The sequence below is a fragment of the Falco peregrinus genome, chromosome 11, assembly GCF_023634155.1.
Source record: "Falco peregrinus isolate bFalPer1 chromosome 11, bFalPer1.pri, whole genome shotgun sequence".
NCBI classification, from domain to species: Eukaryota; Metazoa; Chordata; class Aves; order Falconiformes; family Falconidae; genus Falco; species Falco peregrinus.
In genome coordinates this window covers 29,013,437-29,036,301 of record NC_073731.1, presented here as the reverse complement: position 1 = coordinate 29,036,301, position 22,865 = coordinate 29,013,437, and the positions used below count along the sequence as shown (strand labels likewise).

Here is a 22,865-nt window from a genome sequence, read left to right as displayed (position 1 = left end):
ATCTCAGGAGAAAACCCTACTCCAGTCAAACAATGGTCTCCGAGCCATCTTACGATTAATCAGAGCAGTAATTTCTGCTCAATTAGCACCATTTGCATTCCACCACTCTACCTCTCTTGGCATGTGTTTTGAAGTTGCTTCTGGGCTCAGATGCATCAATAAGCTAAAGAACATGCTTTTATTTCAAGAAATTGCCTCTTCAAAATAATTCTGCCCCTGCAAGTAAAGCATTCAAGCTACATATGACGAGTCAAAGATTAAGATATGTAAAAAAGCATGCCACTTTGACCTAAGCTGCGTTTTACAGAACCACTTGATGCTTAATGAGATGCGTTATAGGCAGCAAGCTTCAGAGGGTGATCTGGAGAAGACCTCCACGTGGACTTTGACTTAGCAGCATGAATTGCTTCACAGCAAACTATCATGAACAGAGTATAATGAGGTGTGGGTGGGTGGGTGGAGAGAGAAAAAAAGAGGCAGAATAGGATTCTGCTTACTGTGAAGGGACACTGGTGCTAAGAGGACCAGTTTGCTCAAATACACAGCTGGAATGGGACTGTTTCAGATGCCGGGAGGGCTGAAACAAGAGAATATGGGATAAACAGAGCTCTACAGGAAAGTGGTACACTTGTACCCTCTGGAAGTTTTGTGCCAGTGTCTGTACCCGTACATACCTGCCTGAAGCCTTGGATCACGATTCAGATGGAAGCAGCAGACCTCCATACCATGCAGGTTTTCATCAGCATATTGCTTTTCTGGTCCTCTCTACTAAAGAGATGCTCCATTTACATTGCATGCAAAGCTCAAGACTCGGTTCCCAGCTCACGTCTGGCTCTCACGGTTAGCTGCAGTCTCACCATAGCAAAGAAGCCAGGCTTAGTCGTAGGTTGGGGTTACGTACACAAGGGACCGTGCGATCCTCTCTTTTCACCATTGCCTACTGCTTAGCAGCACGCTTTATCTATATGGTGAAGCCAGACACTAAAACCAGTCTAGATGACAATCAAGAAATTCTTTACCTTCATTTCCATCAGCTCTTTTTATGACATTTCCTCATCAACAGTTAAGTTAAACATCTTACTATGTGTTTGTCCATTAAAGATTCAGAACTCTGATAAAGCCAAGTTGAAAAATTTATGCTCTGCACTTGATTTGACCATGCCTCACCCAGCTGCTGATATGCTTGACTGGGGGCCCCCCCGCTGAGCACAACGAGCTGCACATGCACTAGCAAATGCCCTGCAGGCACCCCTGGGCTGAGCAGCAATGCTCAAAACTGCACTTCAGCAAGGCACCAAGAAGACTCTCTAATCCCACACTGCCGCCTTCTGAGATGACCACAAGAAGGGTTCAATTACTTTTTAAAAAAACAAAAAAACCAAAACCTTAAAGTTTGATTCATTAGAACATCAGGGTTTGCATCCTTCAGTAACAGTTTGGAAATCATGGGTTTGCAGACCTCCTAATGAGGCGGTGCTTGTTACAAAGAACGCATTAAGCCCCCGTCTCCCAAGCCTACCCGGTAGCACGCCTGCAGCCAACACCGCCGCTGCCTGCTCCGAGCCAGGCCATCACATCAGCAACAGTCTGAGGTTTTCACACTTCACAGTTAAGCACAGCCTCTAGTTGCTCTTTTTAACCCAGCCAGACACTTCCTGGCAATGCACAGTCCAACATGCATTAGCACTGGTTGTTTCATCCAGTGATGAATTCCATGTATCAACCAACCAAGATTATTGATTTTTTTCAAACTTGTTTACTTTCAGAGCTTCTTAAAAGTGATTCTTTTCTGAAAGAGTTTGAAGACACTAGGCTTCACAAAAGGGGAGAAAGAATGAAAGGCTTGACAAGACTCCATGTAGCATTCACTCAGCCTACCAAAAGAGCCGTAGGAAACCAACACCTGTAAATATCCAGCAGTGTTTCCCACTTTGTTCCTAGGCATAGCTTTGCCTCATTTAATGTCACAGACAGCTAAAAATCAGTCTAAATACACTTGTTCTATTATCGCCTCAGCTGTTTGCTCTTAAAAAAAAACCCGCAACACAAAACCCTGAACTGCTCCTTCCAGAAAGATTTGCTGCCTTCTCATGCTCTTTTCTGCTTCTCCAAGTCCCAACTTGCACAGCTCTTCTCTGTTCAGATTAATGTTACATGAGTAATTGAATTCTCAGTTCTGCTGCAGAACTGGGAGAGTATATGTGTGGCAGGGAGGGGAAGTCAGCGTGGGAAAGAGGGTGCAATCTTTTTGCATCCAATATCCCTTGCTCTCATCCAGGTCTTGAGACCTGCTTCCCAGGAAAGTGCCCTAACCAGTAAGTTACAAAGCCTTATGAGGTAGGTCACCTTCAGTTCTCCTGCTGGAGTTGTCCCTTTTTTTACAAAACGCTTGAATATTGGTGGCCAGTCCAATGGAAAGATGACGACACAGTGATCTTCTGGAGACATGTCTCACCTGGCAGGTGGGACACTGCTGAAACAAATATTCAAGAGCTCTGCACAAAACAGAGCAGCATCAGACAAGGATGCAGAGTCCCACCTCCCCCACTGAATCCAGCGCTGCTTGATGGCTTAGGTGCTCTCCTGCAATGTGGGAGCTGCAAGTTCAAACTCCTTTGGGCACAGAAAGAAATTAAACCTGGAATTTCTGCAGCCTGGGTGACCACTCTAACCAGTTAGTTAAACAGACAAAACAAAACCACTGGCATTTTTAACAAATCTAACTCCTGATACTTTTTTCCAGCTGCAGCTATTCATTTAATAGGTCCAGAATTTGTAAATAGTTCCCAGAAAGAATGGATTTCTTACTTCATCAAAGAAATTATTCTGGAGAGGCACAGCCAAAGAACAGTGAACTGTAATTTAGACTGTGACTTCTCCACAGCAAGGATGAATGAACCATACTCTTTACCTAACGCCAAACACCAGTGGAATCAAGATCTGATATTGTCCTCAGGCAACACCCTCAAGAAAAGAATTAACAATATTTATTTTATTAACTTACACTCAAACAATTAGGGTGCTATGAGATAAAACTCCCGATCAATGCAAAAGGCACTAGGAAGTCTGGTTAACAGGGACCGGTAGTCTGACACCCTCAGCTCCCCACAGCCCTTGTGGAATGCAGCTCCTCCGGGGCTGGGCTCTCTGCAAGCACCTCTCCTGCACTGCACCCACTTGTGCTGAACTACCTCACTTGGAGCTGCCTTAAATAGCTCAAGATGATGTGGCATGGTGATGCGTGGACAGTCCCCAATGCACCAGACAGCAGGTTTGGGGTTCTCAGCCTTCAGCTGAATTGCCTCAGTGGGATTTATGTGGAACGTAGGCGCCCAGAAACCTTTGTGGATCTGAGCCCAGAAAACTTTAAAAATGTATCAACACAAATTAATAACAATATATTAAAGTGTTAATGTTTCTGGGGTGGAAGGTAATTGCCCATTCAGCTACCTCCTTCCTTCTCGTCTCATTAGAACTGCCCAAAGGATATTGGAGTTGCAGCATTTCAATCAAGGTGTTCAAAATACAGCCTTGTAAATTCAAATTCATCTTGAAAACCAGAGAGAAAGAAAAAAAAAAAAAAAAAGCCCACAAGAACAGTTCTCCCAATCAAATACAAAAAACTCAGCTTTAGAACATATTTTAGTCTTTTTAAGTTTAAAACAAAATACATCAGGACGGTAAATATCTTGTCTGCTTTTTAAAAGCTAGAAAATCAAATATCTTCCGCTGGTGAATTTGTCGTATTTGATTTGAAAAGCACTGATTTCTCTCTTCTGTGTTTCATTTCTAAATGAATATATACAATGTAAATGAATTTATGTAATATATACAGCCTCCTTTCAAAGAGGGCGATTTGTCAATGGTACATTAGCTAAGCTCTAAGCTGCTAGCACAACTGACACAAAAATAGAACAACTGCAACATAAAACTACACGCAGCTCATTGCAGATGCTGAAACCTGTTAATGACACATTAGCAAGTTACAGAGGATATACTGCCATATTTTCAGGCAGTATGTGACCAAAGTATACCTGTTTGTACACAAGTGCAGCATCTTCTTCAAAATAGTATTTAATTCCTCGAATGCTTAAGAAAATTTTCTGAGTGGTGGCCAACTCTTCCCCTGCCCTTTGACAGAAACTGGCTGAAAAAAAAAGTAAGAAGAGCAAAGCAAGGGGGGAAATTTTCTCCTCCCTTACAAGGGGGGAAATTTTCTCCTCCCTTACATAAAAACAGAAATGAAAATTCTTTTTGAAAGATCTGGCTCAGCCAGGTATGACTCCAAATTGGAAGCGTTGCTACAGTGGCTCGCAGCCGCCACAGCTGAAGCAAGTCAACCTGCTGCTCGCTGCTGCAGTCCAGCCCCTGCAGCACACTGAACCTCCCGGGTCAGGCAGGCTCAGCTATTGTTGATATCCCTGGCTCACATGCACCACGGAGGGTGTAGCGGAGTTGATGCCAACCCCACGGGGGGGCTCATTTCTCCAAATACTCACAGGCAAGCATCCAAGTCAATATATTTTTGAAAGCTCATGATTTTAAACCCAAATATTGGAGGCTGGGTGTACTTTACTTCTCCTCCTCTCTGCTACATGAGGAAGAGGCTGTCTCTTCACAAAAACTTAACAGTTCCTTCAATTCCAAGAGTGGCGGGTTGGTTTGTTCATTGGGATTTTTTTTTTTTTTTAAGAAGAAACATCAAATACTGTAAGGCTCACAGTAAAATTGCAGGAGTTGGCAAAAGTGCAGCTGTAATTATAAAGGGTTATTATTCTCTATGAAGTTGCAGAATATTTATGTACGGGTGGCATCCATCAGCTAGAAGCCAACAGACCAGACACCCCAGCACCCAGACAGCCACTGGAGCAGTGCCAGGCAGCAGACAGCACACCAGCCTTGCTGGCAGCACCGGTGCCTGCCATTTCGGGTGCCCAATACCAAGGCACCATCTACAGCACCATCTCCATGGCATCAGTATAGCTTTGCTCACAATTGCTGGTGCTGCAACAGCCCAGAATACAAGTTTTAGCTGTATGGATTACAAAAGCAGAGATCTAGTCTTCACAGAAACAGTATTTGTGATTTAACACTAAGACTGTTAGGAATTATCTTTTTGCATGCCATCCATCCACATTTTCAAGTGTGCAATGGTTTCTCTAGAAAGAAAGGCAGCAAAACCATGATTAAACTGTTTTTCTATGTGATAAAAGTGAGATGGCTACAGTTCAATGTTGAGATCAGCTTTAGCCAGTATTAAGAGAAAGTATCATATTTCAGCTGTATATTTAGACATGTAGTTGGTTGACACCTGGGGTTTTTTGGCTTAGTTATGGAGAACTTGGATTCTCTTTGAGTACACAAGGGCAGCAGGTACTAGAGCACAATCAGATTTCTAGGAAGCAGAATCTGAATTACAATTAGATATATCTATCTAATCAAGAGCATGTCTTAATATCCTAATTATACAGTCTCAGGGGCTGGATGAAATATGAGATATTGAGAACCACTGACCAAGCAATTTTAAAGGTTGGCCTAACGTTTTTTGTATTCAAGGCAGGAAAGAATAAGTACTTCATGTTTCTGAGGAACAATGAAGTGGTGATGAAAATAGTGATCATGACTGACTAATCTCTAATTGCCAAATAAATCTGTGTAGCTGTCCGATACCTGTATAAACAAATGCTTACTCCACTCCTATAAAGCCTTTCCATACACTGAAGAGTTCCTATAGCCTGGCTCCAATTATTGTTGGATTAGAAATACCATTTTGAAATAGCCTGTAGAAACAGATCTGCAGCTTGACATTGGTTTTAATTCCCTGGAGGAAACCTGCCACATTAATGTAGCAACTATGCCTCATGTTCTGAACCTCTATCTGCTGGGCATTTCTGGTCAGGAGAAAGTGGGATTGGTTTAATGGTGGCAGTCCTCAGGGCTGAACTTCTGCTTAAGGAAAATATTAGATGACCCCTCTCCCACTTTAAAAAAAAAAAAAAAAGTTAATTTACATACTAGTGAGTATAGCTGACAAAAGCCCATTAATAACCTGCACCTAGAGGAAAACAGACACATAAATAGAAAAGCATCCTCTCAGCCAGTTTCCAGTCACTCAGACTTCAGTAACAAACTGTACAGTTACACTGTGGAGTAAGAGATCAGGGGAATGAGAAGACAGTGCTGAAGGATACCTTACGTCCAAGGTAAGGGGGCAGCTCATGGGAGAGAAGAGGGGACAGTCTGCCCCCTCACTCTTCTTCTGTGCTCCTCTGCAAATTCCTACCCGTGCATTTCCCATGTTAAAAAGACAACCAGACAAAAGAAGGGGAGGGGGGAGAAGGGCAGTGAGTAAGTGAGTACTACTGAGAAAATACAGTCCTGGAGGAGGTAACAATAAATAATACCTGAAAATATTTTTCTTTTCATAAAAAAAACAATTGGGACTGAGGGAATATGAGATTCAGCTAAGGTGTGATTTAAACTCTGCACCTAAAATAATGGGGGGAAAAATATATAGATGATAAAAATAAATACATGTCTAATGTCCGAACCACTTTGTGTGCATGAATCCAGAGGCCCTGATCTCTCAGAGGACTAAATGCTCTTTGTTTCACAACCCTGTGCTCCCCCTGTTCTTGGAACAAGTCCCTCACTTGGTGCCTGCCCTGCTCCTCACGATGCCTGTGCAGAGACCTGCCATAGCCTTCAGCGTATGGGTCTGGGGTCCAATTTGTGACGTCAGAGAAAGTATTTGCAGGGAAAAGTTTTTTATTCTCTATAAATAGCATCACCAGAGGACCAAGACCTTCCCGCACTGGTCATTTTGCTAGCATGAACATACATAAAGGTAGTTTAGCTCAGGAAAGAAAGCAAGCTCCACATCACCTACTGTGGATCTGACGTGTGCAGAGCACTGCCTGCTCCAGTGCCTGGGTTGCCATAACCATGTGCCAGAGCAGCCACGTCCCGAGTCACCCCCAGTAATCTCCAGTTATTTTGGCGTTCTGTTGCCATACGGTTTGACTGTGTGAATGCTCACACAAAGCACTACGGTATCCAGGTTTGGGCCACAGAGCTTTGATTTACACGCTGATAAGCAATTGTGTACACTGTTGTATTAGACTTATCTATTGCATCACAGATGGAGATCCATTTTAATGTGCTAATAGTCTCATTACCTACCCATTTCAACCATGAACATTATACACTTGGAGTATTTGGGACTCTGGATTTCAGAAGAAATCCTTGATTAAGAGCCAACTCATAACCTTTAATTAATTAGCAGACATCCAAGCACAACATCCTTGAACTTTTAGGAGAATTAGCGTAAGAGATCCAAGCCATTAGTTAGTGCATTTCAGAATCAGACAAGACAAGAGTGCACGAAGGGAGAGAAAACATTTTTCTGAAGAGATAGCAAGATATAACCCCTATTCCATTAATAAAAAGAAAAATAAAATCAGATGTAAAAGTACTGGTTCTAATTTCATCAACATTACCACCTTAACATCCAGAGTATTCCGTGCCTTTTGAATTTTTGCTAAATAATCAAAGTGCTACTGTTGCCTGAACTGCAGGCTTGGCAGTTCAGGCCAGCTCCAAGAGTCTCATCCAGACTTGCCCAGTTCAGGCCAGCTCCAAGAGTCTCATCCAGACTTGCCCAGAGCCATCTCTCAGCAGAAGGTGCAGTAGGACCTCACTGGTGAACCCCCCCCCACCCACGCTGGGGCACAACCAGAGATCCCACGAGATCAGACGCCAACACGCCTGTGCAGTTAGGAGTACCAGCAGGACAGTCTGCTTTACAAAGCCCCGCTCAGTAATCCTAGGTAAATCACTTAGGTGTAGTCTACACATTTATATCATCTGCCTACCTAATAGAACTGTAATGAGTAATCATTAATTTTTCAAGTGTTTTGAGATCCTTGAATGAAAGCAGGATTTTTTCCTTGCAGTACTTTAACCCTGCTAATTCCAGACTACCTCAAAAATCAGGAAACGGGACATGAACGAAACAAAAAGCCCAGGAAGTATTTCCGTCTCAGAAGGAGATTGCATCAATCTAACCTGGGGGAATTGCTGGCTGTCAGCCATATTTTATACCATCTGAAATAAGAGAGGAAAATGACATGTTCCATTCCCATTCTAGGCCACTTCCAGGGAAATTTCATAACATCTGTTGACGTTAAATACTTCAGACTAGGAAAATCTATTTAAGACTTTTTTTGCAAGACCATACCATTCTCAAGGGTTACCACTTGGATGTATTTAAAGGAACCACCCCTCACAAGGTTATTTCATGCTGAGAATGGGAAGGCGGATGAAGACAAAGATCTTCCTGCTGATTTGAAATGTGTAACGTCACTGGGCTACCAGATATGGCACATTCAAATCCCATTTGTCATCCATGGCCTGACATTAGTTCAGCAGGTAACAGGGAGCCTGTTTGAACTAAAAATTGATTAAAGACAGTTTACTACTGCAGTTTACTAATCAGTATGTTTTTGTGACACAGACCTGACTTAATTCTTTCCATTCATGGTTTCTGGAAGCCCTAACAATTTGCTTTTACCAAAATCTTTGTCACTCTGGGCACGGAAAATGACCTCTCTAACATCTGTACATTCGGTTCCATCTTACTCAAATCCCAGGTTTTATCTATTGCTTTTCAGAAGTAGCTTTTAATCTAAAATTGTAAAAGCATTTAAGCAAATTATGTGTTCAATTCCCACTATATATCAAACAGAACTTCAGTACATCCCTTTTTCTGGTAAGCTCCTAATCTAAATTTTGAGTCATATGCAAATAGTGAAAATCAAAAGAAACTTAGCTGTTCAGAAAAACCTGAAGTTCCTCACATGACAGTTAAGATTCCTAAAACAGGAGGCTGGAAGGAAATAATACATTCAGAGTAGCTTTCATAAAAGCTGAGCCTCGAAATGCTCACTCAAGAGCGCACATTCAGGCACCTGCATACGTTGCTTATCTTTGCATGCACAGGTAGCCCGGGTTGCACTTGCATCTTTTGTTGACACAATTTCATTTGCCATTTTTCTAACAAACCCACACAGAACCAAGTTCTTCACGCCTCCTTAATCCCAAGTTTAGACTAAGACCACACTGGAGATGCAGAAGCGGGAAGGCATTGCTGGGTTTTGACTTTCACAGAAGTGTGATCACTGCATTTCATACACTATGTAGAAGGATACACGGTCTGTAGAGGAGAGCAGTGGTTCCAATTTTTTGTTCAGCTTGAAACGTTACATAGACTATCTCTATGGACTTTTACCCCATCTGGGGGAATTTTCTCAGCCATCTTCAGGCTAGCCATACACAGTCCTTAATACCTTTGTGTACTGTATGGAGTCAAATCTTTCAGTAATTCTGTTTAACTTGACAAAAAAATCTCACAGCACTCCAAAAAAAATATGTTATAGCCACCAGGGACAACAGGACCCAGGGGCTTCTGATGGTTTACTTAAGAGCATGCCACAGGGCAGATGCATGCTCACAGGCCTCTCCTTAAGACAGTAACACAAGACCCGTGTTTCTTAGACTGACCTTCAAAAATTATTACTGGGTTGCCACAAGATCAGTAAGACCTCAGTATACCACTCAAGAATGCAACTATCCACCAGTAGGATTAGGTGTTTTTCACACAGAGAATGATGTCCCTCTGCAGAAGCTGTTTAAGTAATAAAGAAGGTGGTCTACACATTCAAAGGGCTGCACTCGTTAAATTTTTTCAAGAGGTAAAGGTAGGATTTGTGAGAGATTACTTCACCAAAGGAGAAAAAGAAAAAGAGATCATACAGAACGATCCATCTTCATATAGAAGGTCACAGAACTTCCAAGGTGTCCAAATATATCACATGAGAAAGATGTATCACTTGTTCATGAATAAAGAACATTTCAGAGAATTCAGAAAAAAATTCAAACGTGGCCACAGTTATGCAAGCCAAGCTAAATAAATAAATAAAATACAACAAGGACACCCTAAAGGAAATGTGTCCTACTGGGAGACAGACTTAGCCTTAACTTCAAGAAGCTCTGTAAAAGTTTATCTTACACGACTGATTATCACAATCTCTAGAGACTTCAACCTATTTTAGACCACGTATATGTGCTTCAATAGGGGAAAAAAAAAAAAAAAAAAAAAAGCAGGCAGCAGAGAGCAGAGGAACAAATGTTCCATTGCATTCTGTGCAGTATTTGTATCAAACACAACTCACAATAGGATATTAGGATGATAATTTTATACATTATAATGTCCATATGCATATAAACACATGTCCCTTAAGATCTTTTTTACTTCTGTTAATACTTTAGAAATTATTCATCTGATTAATGAATTATACACTGAATTTATATATTAATGCCTAATACTTAGGCCCAAATAATTCCTGGACTAATATTTTATTTAAAAGCATGTAGGAAGATTAGAAACTGGGTTAATTTACTAGTATCTAGCTTCGGGCTTCAATTTTCTTCAAGACAAATTCAGTACACGAACTGGCAATTGGACATGTGAGACATAAAACTTTCAGATGTTTCAGTTATTAGAGCTGTTTAAATAGATTATCTATATAAAATGGAGATTACAGTATAAGTCATACTTCAAAACGGTAAACTATGTACTGAAAACTAAAAGCTCCTGAGAAGCATGTCATGAAGTGTTGAATACCCAAAATAGATCACCATTATCTGAACTAGGAAGAAGCGATGTCCATGGCTGCAGTGACCTTTCAGATCTTTGCTCTCAGACACAGAAGCAGCTGTCCATATTCTTGTACTCTGGGGCAATTGCAGTGTCAGCTCTAACTCACCAAAAATGGAGGGGAAAAATAAAAACACTTTGTGTCACAGCTACATGCAGGACACACTGACACGTAGGCATGCACACCACAAAAATCACCTCCGCTCTGAAGAAACCGTTCCTGTCCCTGCAGTTCAAGGCTGCATTTTTCAAAAAATTGTATCAGATGGAAGCCTGACTTCTTTTTCTAAAAAGGACATTTGATTGATTTTAATCTCATTAGTGTCTGCAGATACCCTTAACAGAGATGTTTTTGCACTTTCACTTCATTCCAACCTTAAAAACCACACATGCACACAAAACCAAGCAAATGTTAGGGACCGATCAAACTGATGCTGTTGATTTCATGGGCTCCATCTCAATTATATTTTCCTAAAATAGACACAGATCAACTACATTTGAAGATTTAACAGTCACCATGTGAGGGGGAAATTGATATAGTTTATAAGTGTTTTGCAGGTTTTACTTACCGAACAAGCAATTCCTTTTAATCAATACATTGACTTAAAATTGCTGCCAACCTTTTGGAAGACCGAAGGATGGCTTGGCAAAGCTTTTCCCACTGTTTTATTTATACTCTTGTAAGTAGTGGGACTTCACTATTGCTGATGCTGCCATCAGTCCTTCCATTGCAGTGCTAGCTCCATCTTCCTCAACTCAAAAGAGTGCAGGGAGTTATCAATTTCTTTAGAATTCAAGTTTTCCCATAATAAAATACCTTAATATGCTTATTTTTGAGAGAGGATAACATGTTCTAGCTGAAACATTACTTGAAAAGAGTCTTTGGCAGATGATCAGCATGGAGAATTCTCTTTTCTAAGCTTTAAAGGCTGAAAATTATAAGCAAAGAACATTGTAAGTGGAAAGTTTTGGGCAACATTTTCTGTAGGCACCGTGATCTGGGCTGCTGTAACATTAGAGTGCTATAAGATGCCTCCTCAAAATACTGCATTTAAATTAATCCTTTCAGTAGCTTTTACACCATGTCTTTTAGCACAGGATATGTTTTACACTGTAGGCATGTACTAAAATGTGGTATTAGCAGTTCCATACTCTGTACTCATTCAGGAGTTACTACTCCATATCCACAATATACTGCACTTATACAGCGGCTCAATTATTTCAATATATTGCTAGCTTTCAAGGGAAAATGTTCTTCCCTAGACCCACTACTCAAAAACAGTTGCATGTACAGACCAACAATAACGGCTCCAAGGAGAGATAATCAACTTAAAAGTCAGGTCGATGAACCACTCAATAGATTTACTTGATAATTGCTGCATGAGAGGAACTCTTCCCACCTTGGAGTTTTACATGATTGCACCACATCTTATATCTTTCTCAAATAAATTCTGAAGTTTCACAAGCTCTGCATTTTAGAACACTGCAACACAAAAAGAGCAAGGAAAGGCTTATTCCAGCATTTGCTGTACAGCCAACCATAAATATTTTGAATTCAGCTTCCCTAAGTGAGAAAAGGGTAGAAACTATTAAATAGAAATCAATGGTCATGCTTCATATATTACTTGATGTTTTACTTTTTCCAGGGCTTTGATTATAAAACGTAGCACAGAATGAGCAGATGTGCATCTCCTGCTTTATGCTATATTTTTTCTGCTTTGCTGCCTTCCCTGTTCCTTGCCCTGTTGCATTGCGTCCTACGGGAAAGTGGATGAATTTCTGCAGGGAGATGGTACAGTCACCGTGTTTCTCTAGTTGGACAGCAGCACTACGTGCACACTTCTCCTGTTGCAGAAAAGCCCTTACAGACGGGAAACAAACTGCACAGTATGAGCTTAAGTCCAAACTATATCAGGGATACTTCCAAACAATCAACTTTTTATAGTTGCCAACTGGCATATTCAATATTTAACACCAGGTTGAGTGAAAAGTGTAATGGGCAATTGCTCACTCCCTAAGACCATCACCACTGCAGCCTGCACTCCCTGTAGCAGTCTCAGCAAAGTCCAAAGACCGTGAGCTAAGTGGGATTCAATTCCTTGTTGCTTCTAAGAACAATCCTATAAAAGCAAGAATGAGGTCTCGGAGATGGGAGCTGGTCATACCACCATCTGTGTTACAGCTCCGCAAAAGGAGTTCAGGATTTAGGAACTTCAGGGGCATCAGAGCTTTTAAAAATTATATTCTGTGCTATGTGATCAATCATATACGGAGAAGAGTGAATAGCCAATGCAAACATTTTACAAACATCCCAAGTGGTGAAATACATCCACCAGCTTCTGGACTACTGGTTTTGGACCCGATGCATGCAGTCACCAGTGATCTGGAAATACAGTAATCTGTTAGAGCTATACACAGAGGTTTTATTCAATTGATAAAGAAAGAGGGATATGAGCAAAGAGGAGTGAAAGAATATTTTATTGAAAACAATACTCCAGATGCATCCAGAAGAGTCATCCAGGAGACATGTAAAACGTGACGTGCAGAATAGAGTTTTTGTGTTCCTCCCAAAGAAATTAAAAATACAATATAACTTGTAATTAGCTCAAAGAGAAACAAGGTTAAACTCACAGTCATATATTGCCAGAACGAGTCTAACAGGCTGAATGAAAAAAGCTTACGTAGGCAGAATTTCAGTGAGCAGAAATATGAGGTATTTATCTGAGTTACAAGACAGCGAGAATGACAGAACCACTAAATTCACATGCAGGTTTCTAAAATTATTTTTTGTTCATATAACGAACTGCCAGATTGCTAATGTTGAGACTATATACTTTGGACCCACATACATCTCTCATATTATGTTGTTCTTGTTCTTTTAAAGATGACTATTTTTTTCTTGCTCCAAACATAGTATTTTAGTTTTTCTCATTGATCAGGTGAATCTCTGACTAGGAGACCCTCCTGACGGAAACGGGTGGTGGGGTTGGAGCACAAGATAGTTTACATAAGTGCATTGCAATTATTTCTCCTTAATTATGCATGCAGCTGGCTGTATTTTAAGACATGCCATTGCACTGCGCACACAAGCACTAAGGGTATCTGTCGCTCCATGTGTCAGGCCTTAAACATTCTCACCCACCTGCCTACAAATCACTAGCAGCAACCAAAAAGATGCAGTTAGGCTTGTGGCCACCTGCCATTTATCAGCATTGTATGAATACTGCTGGTGCCTCTTCCTGTTTCTCTCATGGCAAGCTTTTTTTGCACTGTATTCAAAATAACACATCAATTTGCTCTTTACTACTAAGTTACTTCATGAACATCTCATTTGTTATCAAACTTAAGCAGCCTCGTTTTTGAACACAGATTCAGACAAATCTGCCAGTTAAAAAGTTGAATTAGTGCAAAATATTTACATATGTGTTTATATTAATTAACACTTGCTTAAGAAGCTATGTTAAACACAGCTTTAATCTCCTCTCAAATGACAGTGCTGTATTTTTTTTTGTTGTTTTTTTTTTTTTTTTTTTTTACTTCCCAGCAAAGGCTCTAGTTTTTGTCCCAGGTGTTTTGTCCAGGTACATACTGAGGAAGTGCTACATTTGACCAGGCTTCCAGAGCATGAGGGAACCTTACCTTTGGTAGGAGATACTCATCCTGTTACACTAGTGCTATGTGGAGATGCTCAGGAGAATCAGGTTCTTTCCTCAAAAGGCAGCACCTGGAAACCTCTGCCATCCACAGCACAGGGACATGTACCACAGCCATAAAATACAAGCACAGTAAGCCTGAAGCTTACCAGTAAGCCCTGGTTCTACTATCTCCCCAGAGACAGAAAGTCTCATTCCTTCCTGGAATCCCAGCAGGTCACTCCTCCACTATCACATCTGCTCACAAATCTCTTCACACAGATGCCTGCATTGCTCACTGCCCCCTGCCCAATGCCTGCAACTTCTTTGGGACAATGTATCTCATAAGAACATTGCTCTCCTGGCCTCACTGCTGAAGAGCGGACCTTATGACCCAACACGAAACTGCAGAGAATGGTTAATAGCCTAGTAAGAGTTAGAGACACCTAATATAATTCAAATAATGGGCTGTTCCCTAACCTGATACCCTATAAACCATTTAGCTAGAAGCAAGGGTCTTTCGACATAGGATTCCTACGTATGGACTTGTCTTTTGGCATTTGCAGTACTATCCATTCCCATTTTGCTAGAAATATCCTGTGTCTGGGAAATGAGCTTCCATGAGTCTAACACACGTTAACTGCAAGGCAGTATCCAGCATCACTACCTTCTCTCCTCTTCTTTCCACTCTTCCCCTCCTGCCTTCTCCCAAAAAAACAAAAGAAATGGTAACACAGCTGGCAAAACAAGTCAGACCTCACCAGAGCTAAGGATCTATCTTGTAGTGATTGGAAACTGGTCCCCATCATCAGTCGTTTACTTGGTGAACTAGTTCTCAAAGCACTGTGACATCCCATTATAGTGGGTAGAAGGCGGCCACTAGACTTCCACAAACCATCCTTTCTTATCATTGAAGCTTATTTTAATTTTAATTATCATTGTTATTTGTGTTCCATTTAAACAATGGCGTGTAAAGCTATGAACTTATCTTTTCATTTGTGCTAAAAATTATAGTTTTCAACATTGACTACAAGTCAAATGCAATAGGTCCTTAGATTGCATTAAATAATCAGTATAAGCCCCAACCATGTGGTAGGCATTATATACGACACTAAACCCGTTATTTCATTTGGTAATGCATGTAACAAAAATTATTTCACCTAGTTTTGAACTTTTCTTTGCAATGCTGCTGTGAAAAGTGTTCTGCCTGCCTTTGGTATTACATCCTAGACAGAAACATGGGGAAGAGACTGATGATGCATCCATTCAGTAAAAAATTAGCTTTGATCACACAATAAATCGTTAAAACCATGTGTGTACTACACAGGTCAATAGCTGCTATGGCATTCACCACTGAAAGTCATTCATTGACATAAAAAAGTCTAAAGGGTTGCAGAAAAACAATATACAGATGCATCAAACACCTTGTTCTAACAGCTATTTTTGAAGCAAAGGATATAGGCTATTAGAGTTCAGTAGATTATGAAACCACACAAAATCCAGTCATTCATGGGAATAAGATTTATTGAATGGCTAGGACACATTCCCCCTGTTCTTTTAAGGCATTTCATAATGACACTGACAGATGAAAGGCTTGAATGCCTGGCTCCTTAGCCCATAACACTGCCAATACTCCAGAATTTATCAAAATGACAATTCAAAGCTATTTGCCCCTAGTTATTATAGAAGGGTCAGCTGGATTTTACACAACTCATCTTAAATGATTGATGAAAGACACTGGAAAGACAGTCACCATTGCCTTTCAGGTATGCAATCCATTGCTCCAAGCTGAAATGCTAGACACACACACCTCGGGATGCAACACACACTTTATAAAAGTCATGGATAAAACATGGGCCTTGGGGAAGCATCATTATTTTTTGCTAATAACAATAAACATTTTCTAATCCTGTGAAATGTATGTGTATCTGAAAGGATGTCTGAGGATGAACCAGAAGAGGGGTGGGTTACAGATGAAGGTTAGACTAGAGCTGGAGAAGCATTCAATGCTAAGGCCTTGCAAAACAAAACGGTGAATATCTTGTCAAATTCATTTTTCTCTAAAGATGTGGAGTGGCAACATATATATGTAAGGAGGACACCGTTTAAAGAGATTTGAGCCATATGCAACATAGAAAGTAACATTTGAAGCCGCCTGGAATCCTCTCTTCTATACCCTTTGTACAATGCCAAAAAGGCCAGCCAAGAAATTACTCCTTTTCCTGAGATTTTGTCTACTTTCTTAATAGAGTCAAGGCCCAAGTAGAATGCAGGCAGTTACGTGATTAGTCATACAGCCACAGAAGAACACAACCCAGCTCAAAGAGCAAATGAGGAAAGCAGCGTTTGTCCTCCCACCGCCTGACTCGCCAATGCCCCAGCCCGATCCCAGGAGGCAAAGGTCTGCAACGGGGCTGGCAGCCATCTGTGTTGGCATTCCCAGTAACGCTAACAGCATGTAGCTGAAAAGAAACGGCAGTTTCTTACGGCTTTTGCTGGGTTTTTTGGTGTTTGGGTTTTTTTTTTTTACTTTAAATATACAGACAAGGATAAATATCACAAAGAAATTAGCTATCTACATCAATGTCTTGAAGCTAATCCCAATACAGTACAGATCTTGCCTCCAAGAGGCTTTGTCACCTATATTCTTAGCAGATGTCTATTCAAAAAAAAAACAAAAAAACCCCCCAAAAACACCAAACCACAGCTGAAAGCCTTGAGGTCACTTTTACCTACTTTCCTGCAATGCATAATGTTCAAAACTAATTTCATTTTTTCACGATAATTTTGTGATGCCTTTTGATGCTGAAAAAGTTATTTTCTTTTCTTTCCTGGGAGGAACTGCATTTTTAATCAGGCTTCCCAGAAAGAGCTTTTGCTGATCTTAATGTGAAAAGAAATCTAAAAAAAAATATATATATGTATATATACACACACACACACAGAGGAAATGTTACTTCAGAATGACAGAGTTTATTTGACAGCACAGAAGATGAAATGGCTTAGGTCCTTAAATTCTCTCTTCTCTACAGACCACAGAAGAGTGTTTGGAAAGCTGAACACTGAAATACAGTTATGTTGAGAGGCTGCCTGGCTTCTACTGCACATCACAGGAACATCTGGAGAGATGCGATTAGAGCACAAACAGCTGCAATGCCCCTGCTTGCTAATCTGAATTCATTGTCACCTCGTGCTCCCTCACCGACTGCTGCATCTACCAAGTGACCTGCATTTTATAACTCAATTCTCAACTGTGTGGTATTATCATACAAATATTAAACAGCAGCAGGTTCACTGGTCTGTTGACAGAGTGGGCAGGCGTCAATGGGCTGACCTGCTGTCTCTGCCAGTCAGCCAAATACTAGTCCTGTGTAACCACCAGATACCCAAGCCGTGCCCTAAAGCAGTTAGAGAACTCACGCATGACTTGGGATTCGATGATCTCATCAGAAATCTGTCACTTTCCCAATGAGAGACACCGCTTTATTCTGCTGACGTGTGTGGAAAGCAATCACCTATGCCGAGTACCATAAATCCAAGCACAATATTCCAAGCAGCGATGCTCAGATTGCTGGCCTTCACAAGAAGACAGAATCATACAGTTAGGAACAAGTACCACAGGGTAACAGCACAACTCAAACTGTCCTGAAATGGCCTGGCCAAATCCTGTTTGACCATGTAGTCACAGATCACAGAATGGTTGAGGTTGGAAGGGACTTCTGGACCTGTTTAGGAATTGCAAAGACAGAACTCATTAAAAGTTTTTGGCGTGCCAAGAAACTGACCTGCAGCTCCTAGAACAAACTGTAACAACAGATTTTTGTACTTCACGTATCTCATCCAGGTAGAGAGGAAAAAGATGATCTTTGGGTACTACTCAGCGGATGTTTTATTACAGATACCCAGTTCCAACTGGGGCAAGAGCTTTAGTGACCTGGGGAACCTCATTGCCAGAGCCCAGGCCTATGGCAGCACTGCTGGCAATGCCACCCATCACCACACATAATCAAGCACTGACCTGGCAGGTGCACCAGGCTGCAACTCACTGCTGGTTTTAACGGGGGTAGTAACATTCATTTATCAGAACTAACAGGTAAATTACAACAGATCCCAAAAAGAGCGAGGAAAAGAATAGAGTGAACTACGTGAAGTGTTCAGAGATAAAGAAAACAGGAGACAAGAGCTTATCTTCCCTGCAGTATCACAGATGTTCCCCAATGACACAGATCACAGCACAACCTATTCAGTGTAACGCCTTAGGAGAAAGCCAAATTCACTTCTATTCCCTCCTGCTTCTGCAACATTGCAAGGTTCGTTGATGCCATTATTTTACTGAAAAATTAGGATCGTGAAAAACTATAGAACTGCTGAAAAACTTCACTTTCCACCACGCTCAACTCTAGCAATTTGTCATTTTCTTGGGTGTCACATACTTATTTTGACCTCCTCAACAGCTCCACTTATAAACACTTTTAAAAATGCATTTCAAAGAAAACAGTTAACAGGTGAAATCTTAGTTGCTTAATATATTAGTAAATATATTCTGTTATTGAATAGCACAGGAATAAGCATGAATACTGGTAAAAAATGGAGTCCCTCACTATCAAGGCATCAGTCTAAAAAATAAGTAACTCTTCATTTTATGGATGATTGTGGCTGATTGTGAAACACTGAAAGTGCCCTTATCTCTCAAGAACAAATGGGTTTGCCTAAGAAATAAAACCAAACTTGTTTCTGTATTTAAGGCAGGTGAGATTCAGATCACTAGAGCTGAACTTGTCCCTGTGCAGCTCCAGCTTCAGCTCTGATCCAGAAGGCCTTTTACCTGCAACTTTTTACAGAGGTGATTTTCAGAACTGAGCCGTCAAAAAAAACTAGCTCCAGAAGGCAAACATCCTCCCTGTCCTTGGGCACGCACTGAAAGGAACAACTGACAATCCCCTGTGTGCGACCCCAGCAACCTGCACCAAACAACAGATGATACAGAGAGGCAAGAAATACCTGCAGTTTATGCAGAGAAAACTGAATTGCTTCCAGACCTTGCAGGATTCTGTTCTCAAGAGACACAGTGATCGTTCCAGGATAATGGAAGCATCCATGAGGATCTGGAGACAGGCTTTAGGGAAGCACCGACCAGGGCGGTGAGGTCAGTGATAAGGCTCTAGACAACTGTGTTCTCAAAGCTACCTTGAAAGCCAGGCTTTCATCGCTAGGATAGGGATGTGCCTGGAGCAGCTAAAAAAATCACCTTATAAAGCTTATCCTCCGAGAGCATCAGCATGAAAATCCTGAGTTAGAATACAAGTTTATACTAAGATGGCTTGCAGCGCACCCAGGAGAGAACTCTTGGTCTTGCCATGAAATCAAAACTATAAATAAAACAGATGTTTCCCAGGATGTTGCCCCAAAGGAACAATTGATGGACCAGTTTAGAGACCAGGAAAAAATATTTCTGAATTATTCTAGCTTGAAGTAACACAGAAGATTAAAAGGCACTTCCATGTTAGTTGTAAGAGTTTTTGTTATGCTTTAAGTACTTTGCCTGCTCTTCCTGCCGAGAATTCTCCTGATGGGGCTTTAATATAATCTAGTCTGACTTTCATATTATTCTCCCTGCCCTTGAGCATTTTAATCTGTACCCCACCCAATGAAATGCTTAATAAACAGTAGGCATAAAAATTTTAAATGGTAACTTATCAGAATTTTCTGTTTCTTCTGATAAGCCTGACAAGTGCTTTCCTCCCATCACTGGACTCTGGAGAGCTGATGGGTTTTCCCTTTGTTTGCACTAGGATGTTCTTACTCCTTCCTTACCCTTATTGGGCTGATGCTTCCCTTGCTTTCATTCAACTCAAATCCCAGACGTAAGATGCCAAAGGTGTAAGAGCTGGCTACAGCAAGAGGTGTTTTGTAGAGGAATGAAGCTGGGTTAATGAATATAGATAACATACAGCTGTGGGCTGGCTTCAGGGGCAGGGGGTTGGCCGATGTAGGTAAGGTGCAGGTGTGGCTGGTTATGTTAAGGGGTTGGGCAGCCAATGAAGTGGTTAAGAGCCAAGGAAGAGAGGGGAGGAAAAAACAGAGAGAAGAGAGAGAATGCACACCTGGGATGAGGAGAGACTAGGAGAAAGCAGCAGAGGGACTGGCACAAAGAGTATGTTGGTATGAGATGGTAAAAGACCTTGTTGCAGCTTGATAGTTTGGAGAGTGCTGCAACACTGTTTAATGGCTAAGACCCATGCTACAGTGCAACAGTTTATGCCCAAAAGCCCCTTCCACAAAATAGTGAGAATTCAAGAACAAGGGCTCTCAGCATCTTGAACGATCATTTGGCCCGTGTAAGGACAGCACAGACAATACTGTTTTGATCACTAAACTTAGCATCAACATCATCTTTTGCTTACCATCTAGACTAAGTGCTGACATAAAATGCCAGATCTATTTTTAATTCTGAAACAAAAAACGAGATGTGCTGTGTCTCCCCGGGCACTCACAGCAGACAGCCTGATAGCAAAGAGCAGGAAAGGTGGTTCCTGCCCAACCTGGCCTTACCCGAGAGCAGGAGACTGGAGCAGGTGTACAATGGGAAGGTGCCATTGGCTTCAGTAGGCTTAGAATCAGCCCCTCATGCCTCCCATCAAACACCAGTCCAAGTCCTTCAACAAAACCTGGAAATTATGACTGGATGGAAGAGAAACCCCTCCCTATGCTACAGCCTAAATCTGGGACTTGTCTCCACTCAGATTGATCATTCTTATGCAATGACAGTCATTGCTTTCTCCACAGGACACTATACTTCAAAGCAAAGTAATGTAGTGCCTTCAGTTACACTAATGCAATCCCCTTTGATTTATTTCTTCTACCATTTCAGTCAACGTCCCAGCGAGTCATCTACTTACCAGCTGCACATCTGCTTGACAGCTTTAGGGATCTTTCTCAAGCAATAAGTCCTGAATGTCTTTCCAGGGTCTTATGCTCCAGCTCTTTACTGTTTAGAGGATATTGCTCTATTTATTCTCAGCTTCATAGTCCTCTTAATGTTTATCTACCAGCACTGCCATCTTTCAAGCCACTGTACTTAAAGATAAGGCCTCCTGCATCTGATTACTGGTCCAGTTATTATTTGTTAGTTTGTCCTCTGTATTTGGATGTATTTTACATGTTTGCTGGCTTCATTTCCACACACTATTATCCTTGTCAGAGATAGAGAATAACAGTTGCAGTCATAACAATGATCCTGTAGCCAGCTCCACTAACATTTTGCTAATTTTTCCCCCTGCTCCTACCCCCTTAGTCGTGATATTCAGAATTAATAACAGCTTACAACTTACAGTGGAAGGGAAAGATGAATCACACTTTCACCTGTTGGGTATTTTATTATTCCCAATAAAAATACCAAGATATTTGTTGTCTTTTAAACTTGATCTTTCTACTAGTAATAAAATACACCTTTAAACTCTTACTAAATATCTGATTGAAAGAGGACCTAGTTGGTTTTGGGTTTTTTAATTACCTTTCACTTGCATGATTTGCCTAAGGTCCTGAGTTTTCATCTCCACAGGAAAATCTGGCTAGATGAGATCCAAGGACGATCTTGCTGACTTCAGCCTCAACCTTACACCAAGTGCTCAGCGAGATACTTAAAAGTACTGGGTTTTGGTTGCAAAATAAACCCTACGGTGCTCAGACCTAGCTATGTTCTACCACAGTCTCATCCTGGTTTTCATATTGGCTTGCACTTCTTAAAACAAGATTCCCATTTCCTTCACCTAACACCAGCTTGACAGATAGCCCTTTGACAACCTGGTCCCTTGGAGTACCAGTATACTCGCTGGTGGACAGAGTGAGAGTTAGTGTGTCTGTCTCACAGCTGTTCTGTGTTTCCCACCTAGGAAGGGACTCCACAAGTGCTCAGCACTACTGCCTGCAGAGGGAACCTGATTGTCCAACTCCTCAAAACTCCATCTAGTGTGTCATTGTCTGTTTTCAAGCCTGAAGTGTGTCTTTCATTACACTAAAGGTCTCCCTTCCCATTAATCTTGTTGAGCAGCTCTCCTCTCCAAGCTCTGCTGCCCACAATTTGTGATTCCTTATTGTTGAGCATCCATCACACGTAAAATCAGTTCTAAGCACCCCATTACTCACATATTTAGAGATGTCAAAGCAAGACCTCCATGTAGCTCCCAGAGCACTTTAGAATTCCCTTCTGCTTTCCCATCAAAAAGGCAAAAGGACACAAGCAGACAGCATCTCATATGAACTTACCAGGGAGGCAGATTTCCTTATGCAGAAAGTTATGAGGAGGAGCAAAGCAAAAAAGGCAACTATATAGTACAGTTACAGTTAATGATGCATGAACATCACATGGTTCAGCTGAGCAAGGACCCGGTCCTGGGTCCTTCAGGTGACTTTTTCAGTGCCAATACAATAGAACTTTCTGTGACAACTCCATATGGAAACTAAGACGAGTTTCCTTTCTCATACTGTAATTTATATTAGATCATTAGGCACAGAAC

The 22,865-nt window shown here is 41.2% G+C and overlaps 1 protein-coding gene across 1 annotated transcript in view; it reads right to left on the bottom strand.

Moving 5' to 3' along the window:
- Positions 1-807, bottom strand: part of ALK (ALK receptor tyrosine kinase) — a 281,164-nt gene extending 280,357 nt beyond the window's left edge. The window contains exon 1 of the mRNA XM_055816565.1: positions 675-807. Within this exon, the coding sequence (XP_055672540.1) occupies positions 675-723 (49 nt within the window). The 5' untranslated portion in view covers positions 724-807. The remainder of the gene's footprint in view (positions 1-674) is intronic.
- Between the last annotated feature and the right edge of the window lie 22,058 nt (positions 808-22,865).